At 41.2% G+C, this 9,134-nt stretch overlaps 1 protein-coding gene across 1 annotated transcript; it reads right to left on the bottom strand.

The window, feature by feature from the left end:
- Positions 1–6,223: 6,223 nt before the first annotated feature.
- On the bottom strand, positions 6,224–7,774 carry QC764_120825 (uncharacterized protein; the record flags this gene model as incomplete). The annotated part of the gene is made up of 2 exons (XM_062943344.1): positions 6,224–6,787; positions 6,860–7,774. 2 exons carry the CDS (start codon positions 7,772–7,774, stop codon positions 6,224–6,226), a joined length of 1,479 nt encoding a protein of 492 aa, XP_062806429.1.
- Positions 7,775–9,134: the final 1,360 nt, after the last annotated feature.

The raw sequence follows: 9,134 nt of genomic DNA, 5'->3' as shown, positions 1-9,134 counted from the left end.
CCGATATCTCCACTAACGTCGTTAACCTTATTTCTTCGATCTTACCGCTTATATCGATAGAATATATTATTATTTCCTATACTCTTTACGGTAGTACCGTAGAGGGTACTTATCCTGCACTTTGCTCCGTACGTACTTCTAATTTTCTATCGTTAATTAAATACTTTTAAAGCTCTTTTAGTCGTAAGTAGCTACTATCCCTCTAATCGATATTTAGATTATAGTCTTTATACTATAGTTACCTTAAAATTATATCTTTCGAGGGTTTTATATTTATAATATTAAATATAATTAATATCGTTTTTCCTTTAACTATAATATCCAGGGGTAGTATTTCCCTATAAACCTTTTACGTAGGAAATAAACCTTATATAATTATTTATTTCTTTTTTTTCTTTTATAATATACGGGCTTAATATATAAACTATAGCGAAATTAAGTTCGTTTCCGTACTACCGTTTACTAATACTATTACCTAAAGATCCCTCTATCGTATAGTAACCTAAAAGCATTTATTTTTCTTACTTTCTCCCTATACGGTAGCGATCTCGCTAACGAACGCCGGATCGTTATTTTATACTTTTACCTTACGTTAATACCTTTAAAGATATCGTTCGTAGTCCGTTAGAGGTTAACGGCCCCCGCGAAGGGCCACGAGTCGTTTCCTAAACGGTTATATCGTTTAAAAGCGTCCTCTTACCTTAGATTATCCAGTAATATAAAGTCTTTTAACTATACCCGCTTAGTTTCCTCCTATTTTCCGTCTCTAATATTTTTTCGCATTTATACTCGATAGCGGTTCTTTTATTTAATTTTAGGCGTTTTAGTTTAATAATATCGCTTAACCTTTTTCCGTAGGTATATAGCGTAGTTTAGGCTTAAGTACTATCCTAATATTATTTCCTCCTACGAGCGTACGTTATCGTTTATATTCTAACCGTTTACGTATTCGACGTAGCACCTTATATACCTTAATACGATTTATATAACCTAAAGGCTATCCTTTAATTTAATTAGGTCCTAAACTTTCTATAAAACGTAATCGTTTAAGTCCTCCTATTAGGCTTTTTCCTATCGGGCTATAGTCCTTTTAACTAACTATAGTTTACCCTCCTTACTTACCTTACGTACCGGCCAATAGCCGTATAGCGACTTACTTTAGTAATACTTTATATATCCGTATATAATATACTGGAACTAAAGTACTCTTTAATGCTCCGGATACCTAGGATAAAGCTATACCGTATCTCTCTTATAGGGTATATACTATATAGGTATTAGTATATCCTTTAATAACTTCGCGATCCTAATATTAGCGACTTTCTTACCTTTCCAATACTTTTTTTAGCTTTTATATAAAAGCTTTATAAATTATAATATATCCTATAAAATAGTAATTCCGTACTTACTATATTACCTTTCTAATATCGTTTACTTAGTAGGTCCTTACGTAAGACCCTTATCTTTAGCGACCTCCGTAGTAATTTCTATAGCGATTTATACTAATTAATCCTATAATATTTATATTTAAAAATCTCTTTCCTTATATTCCGCCTTTAGCCTTTTTAGGGCTTCCTTTACTTCCTGGAACTCTATATCTTTTTATTTAGCATACTAGTTAGAGTTTTCCTCGAAACTTACTACTCCGCCTTACTAATACCCGATAGCTATTACCTTTATAACTCTTAGTTTTTTCGATATAGTAATTAATGCGATTTCCTTTTTCTATCCGAGCCGTTTAAGTGCCCTATAGTCCTTTTTAAAGTATTTTACTTTACCGTAGTTAAAATACTTAAAGTTATCTCTACCTTAATTCCGGCCTTATAGTCTTTATTACTATATAACGTTAACCTTTATCGGTCTTACGTATATAGTACCGGAGTAGCTAGTATTAAAGTATTTTCTTTTTTATTTATCGTTAAAACGGTTATTACCGAAGTATCTTTTATTATTATTATTACCGTAGTAATCCTTACTACCTTTCTTCTCCGTACGCTATTAAAACTACCGATCGTCGATCCGAATAGTTATAGTAATATACTTATTAATAATATTAGGCTTTAACTCTTTATATAATTTATCCTTTACCTTTTCCTTAAGGCCGTTATAGAAGAGCTATATTAACCTTTTATCGTTAATAGTGCTACGTAGGCTATCGATTTTAAATAGAGCCGCGTAATTAGCCGTTAAGCGCGTTTAGCGTAGGTTTGCGAGCCTCTCCTATACGCGCCTTACCTTATCGTACTCCCTAAATACCTCCTTAAGCTTAGCCTTAAAGATATAATAGCTTTCGAAGTATTCTACGGTAATCTTTTTTTAGTTTTCCGGCTCCTATTCGTAATAGTTATCGAGGATAGGCTTAAACTACGCGAGAGCTCTATCCTTAAGTTTAGTAGCCGTAAAAATTACCTTTAACTTTTTATTAATAAACTAATTTAGGTAGTAACGAAAATAGGTTTTAAGCTAAATTAAAAATCTTTTAAGCTTTACCTTTCCTCCTTTATAGCGCTCCGGTGCCGGGAACTTAACGGTTAACTTAAGTACAGTCGTAATAGCGATAATCTATTCCCGGGTCTACTAAGCCTCTTCCTTAAGCTCCCTAAGGCGCTTAACGACCTATTCTACAGTAGTGAGTGCAGGTCTAGTGCTAGTAGAAGGTCCCTCGCTACCTGGGCTAGGCGGGACGCCTTCTATCTAAATATTCTTAGGTCCGGCTATAGTAGTAAAAAAACGCCTTTAACTTATCCGTAATAAAGTTAAAGTAAGTATATAACGTATGACGAACCCCTATCTAGAACCTCTAAAAGGGACACTAATTAAAGGCACTTCTAAATAATCCTGGTCCGGTATAGTTAAATAGTATATAATAACGGCTTGTCTCTATTATAATAGTTTAAATACTAACGATTATAATTTATATTATATATTATAAAACTGTCTATTTACGCCGGCCAGTTCCTCCGTATATATAGACCCGTGGACCGTGGACCGTTAACTTATAGACGGTCCTCGGTCCGCTCCTAATTGGCCGATGCCGGACCGTGGACCGTGAGCCCTACCGCGGTCCCCGGTCTCTATTTTATTGGTCCGTTGCCCTTCTGGACCGTAAGCCCCGCTCGACGGCGCGGTCCAGTCTTGATTGGTCCCTCGTGGCCCCACTGTTTTCTAGAACCGTGATATGTAGTCTAAGCTTAAGTACTATCCTAATATTATTTCTTTTTACGAATATATATTATCGTCTATATTTTAACCGTTTACGTATTTAACGTAATACCTTATATATTTTAATACGATTTATATAATCTAAAGGCTATTTTTTAATTTAATTAGGTTTTAAACCTTTTATAAAACGTAGTTATTTAGGTCCTCCTATTAGGCTTTTTCCTATTAGGCTATAGTCCTTTTAACTAGCTATAGTTTACCTTCCTTACTTACTTTACGTACCGGCTAATAACTATATAGCGACTTACTTTAATAGTACTTTATATATTCGTATATAATATATTAGAACTAAGGTACTCTTTAATATTCCGGATATTTAGGATAAAGCTATACCGTATTTCCTTTATAGGATATATATTATATAGGTATTAATATATCCTTTAATAACTTTACGATCCTAATATTAACGACTTTCTTACTTTTCTAATACTTTTTCTAGCTTTTATATAAGAGCTTTATAGACTATAATATATTTTATAAAATAGTAATTCCGTATTTATTATACTACCTCTTTAGTATTATTTACCTAGTAAGTCCTTACGTAAGACCCTCGTCTTTAGCGATCTCCGTAATAATTTTTATAACGATCTATATTAGTTAATTCTATAATATTTATATTTAAAGATCTCTTTCCTCGTACTTCGCCTTTAGCCTTTTTAGGGCTTCCTTTACCTCCTAGAACTCTATATTTTTTTATCCGGTATATTAATTAAAGTTTTCTTCGGAGCTTACCGCTTTACTTTATTAGTACCCGATAATTACTATTTCTATAACCTTCGGTCTTTTCGATATAATAGTTAATACGATTTCCTTTTTTTATCCGAGCCGTTTAGGTGCCCTATAGTCCTTCTTAAAATATTTTATTTTACCGTAATTAAAATACTTAAAGTTATTTCTACCCTAGCCCCGGCCTTATAGCCTTTATTATTATATAGCATCGACGTTTATCGGTCCCGAGTATATAGTATTAAAGTAATTAATATTAAAGTATTTCCGTTTATATTTATTATTAAAATAATTATTATTAAAATATCCTTTATAATTATTACTATAGGTACCCCTACCGTAATTCCTTTTCTCTATACGACGCTCGAATTATTAATCGTCGATTTATATAGCTATAGTAATATATTTATCGATAGTATCGGGCTTTAACTCCTTATATAATTTATCCTTTACCTTTTCCTTAAGGCTATAATAAAAGAGCTATATTAATCTCTTATCGTTAATAATATTACGTAGGCTATCGATTTTAAATTAAACTACGTAGTTAGCTACTAAACGTATTTAACGTAGGCTTAAAAGCCTTTCTTACGCGCGCTTTACTTTATCGTACTCCCTAAATATTTCCTTAAGCTTAGCTTTAAAGGTACGGTAGCTCTCGAAGTACTTTACGGTAATCTTCTTTTAATACTCCCGCTCCTGCTCGTAATAGTTATCGAGGATAGGCTCGAACTACGCGAGAGCCTTATCCTTAAACCTAGTAACCGCGAAAATTACTTTCGACTCTTCGTTAATAAACTAATCTAAATATTAACGAAAATAGGTTTTAAGCTGGATTAAGAACCCTCTAAGCTCGGCCTTTTCTCCTCTATAGCGCTCCGGTACCGGGAACTTAATAGTCGATTTAAACATAGTCGAAATAGCGAAAATCTACTCCCGGGTTTACTAAGCCTCGTCCTCGAGTTTTTTAAGGCGCTTAATGACCTGCTCTGCGGTAGAGGGTATATATCTGGAAGGTCCCTCGGTGCCTAGGCTAAGCGGGACGCTTCTTATTTAAATATTTTTAGGTCCGGCTATAGTAGTGAAAAGACGCCTTTAACTTATCTATAATAGAGTTAAAGTAAGTATATAACGTGTGACGAACCCCTATCTAGAACCTCTGAAAAGGATACTGGTTAAAGGTACTTTTAAATAATCCTGGTCCGGTATAGCTAAATAATATATAATAACGGCTTATCTCTATTATAATAGTCTAAATACCAACGATTGTGACTTATATTATATACTATAGAATTGTCTATCTACGCCGGCCAGTTCCTCCGTATATATAGACCCGTGGACCGTGGACCGTTGACTTACAGACGGTCCTCGGTCCGCTCCTGATTGGCCGATGCCGGACCGTGGACCGTGAGCCCCACCGCGGTCCCCGGTCCCCATCTTATTGGTCCGTTGCCCTTCTGGACCGTGAGCCCCGCTCGACGGCGCGGTCCAGTCTTGATTGGTCCCTCGTGGCCCCACTGTCTTCCAGAACCGTGACATAAATGCCGAGTTTACTTCATCCAATATAGCTGTAAATATATTTTAATAAAACGTAATTAAATTTTAGGTTTTTAAGCGGAACTTTAATTCACTTATCTATTATAATATATAAGACTATATAAAGCCCTTGGAAAGTATATAGTAAAGTTAAATATAACTTTACTAGAGAATATTACGTAAAAATATAGTAAATAATTATTAAATTACACTCTTTAGAATATCGCCCTCTTTCCAGATCTTAAGTGAGGTCTTCCTTACCTTTTATAACTCCATCTGTAAATAACCACCCCCCCATATCAACAACTCTGTTTCGGCCCTCTTTTTCAGGCGATTTTTATCCCCTGATAGGCTTCTAAAACCAGCCAAGACTCCTTCAAAGATAAGCAACGCACTTGCTCTTCAAAACTTCCCCACCAACCTTTGAGACATCTCACCACACTCTAAAGAATGTTCAGCACAACCCAAACAGTATTCAACACCTCCTCACAATTAGTTATCATTCTTCGCTAATCCATTCTACCCAGTCATATCAAAAAGTCCATGACTACAAACCAAATAAATCCGCTGAGTATCCCATAACCCTTTCCTCAATTCTCTTTACAGTGTCCCGCTGTCCAGATTGTCTCAACGCTTGTTAGAGATGTGCCCTTCTCGTCATCCCCCTCGTAACCCTCATCCTTACTCGAGACCAACTATTCAAAAAGTCCCGTGTCAGCACAATCCTTCCCTTCACCGCACCCTAGAGACTGCTTACCAGTGGCGGAAGCCCAGGCGGCCCGGCCTCAGCCAAAACACTGGCAATAGATGGCATAGGAGGAGCCCGCTGCCCTCGACGAACCGGCTGAGCAAGCCCATGCCTAGGAGCCGGCGGAGGTCGTCTCGATCCTCCCGCCTCGCCATCACCTGGAACAACAACCTCCTTCTCCTCCCCCTGATCCTTCTTCTCCATAGGCGGTCCCGCATAGTCGTCGTACGTCTCGATCGGCCGACTTCGGTACCGCTCCGTAAACGTAGTGCTGGGGTAGTAATCAAATCCAGTGCCGGTAATAGGTATCTTTTCCTTGACTTGGGGCAGTGGCTGGATTACTTGAGGCTTGTTACGCGTTCCTGGGAGGTTGTTGTCGCCAGTCTTACAGAGGTTCTGGTCATACTTTGGCCATGGTTCTCCGATAGTGTTCACCGGGGGTTCAGAACCCTTCACTGGTGGTGCTCTACTGATGGCATCGGGATGACCAGCCGCAGTTCGACGAATCTCACGCTTGCCGGCCTCCCGGGCGGCAGCAGCTTTGAGCCCCCACTTGCGCTAGTCAGTGGGAGGTGCTTCCTCCCTCAGCCCTGCGTTGAACCGAGCGAGGGTAGCTGGAGGGGGGGTCACGGGGCTCTCGGTACCGGTGGGCTGTCTAGAGGTAGTCATCTCGTAAGTCTCGCTGGACGTTGGCGGCTTTGCAACAGGCGCACTGCCTGTAGCAGTAGACGTTCCGGCGAGCGTACTTTGTCGTCTCGGGGCCCCTGTCTGGCTTCCCGTAGTTTCAAGTTCCCCTATTCTAGACGTCCGTGTCTTCTTCAAAGAGCCTTTTATGAAATTCTGGAAAGCTTTCCATCCCTTCTTCCGTCGCCCATCATCACCCTCTCCGGCGCCACCACGAAGCCGACCGGGTCCGTAGCTCGGCGCCGTGTTTTGTTGCCACCAGGTCTCTGCAGTGGTACTGGGATTGGTACTGGGATAAGCCTGGGCAGCGAAATCCCGAATGCTTGTATCAATGGGATGAGACGGCAGTTGGTTAGAAGAGGCTCGATGTCGACTGCTTCGCTGAGGTATCCCTGATATTTGCGGTCCACTTGACGAGCGGCTGACAGCAATGTTGGGCAGAGAGCGTGAACGCCTTCGCGGTTGAAAAGGGTCTTCGCTGTTTCCAGTGGTCCCAGTGGTCCCAGTGGTCCCAGTGGTCCCAGTCATCCCAGTTGTTTCAACTGTCACAGTAATCTCAGTTCTCACAATAACTCTAGATTCGCCAGCCGTTCCTGTATTTCCGGCTGTCCCAGGAGTCGCCGTCGTTCCAAGAGCTCTTGTCACTACAGTTGTTCCTGTAGCTCCAAGTTTTCCTGACGCTCCAGTAGTTCCAGCCGTTTTGCTATCTGTATCTTCTTCTGGATCGGCAGCAGCTCGGAGTCCTTGGACAGGTCGCCTGGTCACAAACGCCTTCAACCACCTGGCCCCACTCTTCGTTTTCTCCCATGTCCTTCTCCGGCGCCCACCACCCCCTCCCGCGCCACCACGAAGCTCTCCCATGAAGAAATCAGCATCCCTGTTGGCTTGAAGCAAACCTTTCGAAGAAAGCGAGGGATCTTGTGTCCAAGAGAGCAGGTCTACTGATGATGGCGAACGACGTTCTGAATAAAAGGAAGCATCCGGTGAAGATGGTGGTGTGCCTGTTGATGATGGTGTCTATCCCTCAGCATCGGATTCACTTGGACATTTGAGAGTGTACACAGTCGTTTCGGAGTGCCACGTGCCGTCTGCGGCTTTCCTGAGAGGACCGGATTGATTTTGCGGGTAGGGAAACCGCGCGTGTCTAGAAGGATTGGGTTTGTTGGATGGTTCATCTCTAGTAGTATCTGGGGTATCGTCTCGGTTGGTTGCTGGAGTACTGGCCCAGCTGTCCTTTCCGTGCGTTGGTATCGACGAAAAAGAGCCCAGCATTCTGCGACGAAGTCAAATCAGTGGCGCGAAAACATGACGTGGGACAGCCAACGGGTCTCACATCTGTGGATTGAGGCTCGTGGCCCCTTCCAGATCTTTGCCATGCATCCTGTACCAGAAACGAGGGGTGGCCGTCTCTCAAGGCTGTCGAAAACGATGGATCGAAGAAGAGATAGTGTTCTCAACAGACAACAGCCGGCTAACATAAAGCCCTATGGAATGTTCAACGAATGGCTGCTCTCGCGTGTGGTTAATGATGAGTACAGGAGGAAATCGTCGTCGGAGTGCTAAATGGAGCACCAGATGCCGCTTTCGAAGGTTCGGTTCCCCGATTGTCAGGAGCTCCTACCGGAAAGAAAGCAGGCACTCTGTTATCCAACCAGGCCGGTTCTACCCTCTCGTATGAGCAAGATACACATGGATGCTAGTTAGTTTCCCCGACCTTGGTGTCCACACTGGTGCGAATACCACTATCTGCACATGCCTTGACACTGGGGCTCACCTACCCCGTTTTGAGATTCGCTGCCAGATGAAGTTGAATCGTCTCATCGCCAGACCGGTGAGGTGTTTTCACTACTGTTGACAGACCCCCGAGGATTACCTGCTAATGGGCCACAAAGGTTAGACAGCCAGCATTGCAACATACCTAGCCAAGAGGCAGAAAAACAGGTCGCTACTTGACACTCGGGCGAAATGGCAAAGCAGTCAAAAGATAGCGGGACCTGTCGATTGCCGTGAATGAGACGGCCTCTCGAACTGTCGATATCCCATCTCGGAGACACATTGTCTCATGGGGGCTAGCATGGATCTTCTTGACGGAATGCTGGTGGCGCTGCTGAGGGGCAGTGATTGTGATATCTACCTGTCCAAAATAGCAACACCAACATCTGGCAAACAAACTTGAGAGGCTCAAGGTCTACCGTTTGAGTTTGTGGTACATCTCCAAAGT

Source organism: Podospora pseudoanserina, chromosome 1 (genome assembly GCF_035222485.1).
Source record: "Podospora pseudoanserina strain CBS 124.78 chromosome 1, whole genome shotgun sequence".
NCBI lineage: Eukaryota > Fungi > Ascomycota > Sordariomycetes > Sordariales > Podosporaceae > Podospora > Podospora pseudoanserina.
The sequence above is the reverse complement of the archived record's forward strand: the minus strand, read 5'-3'. Positions and strand labels throughout refer to the sequence as shown.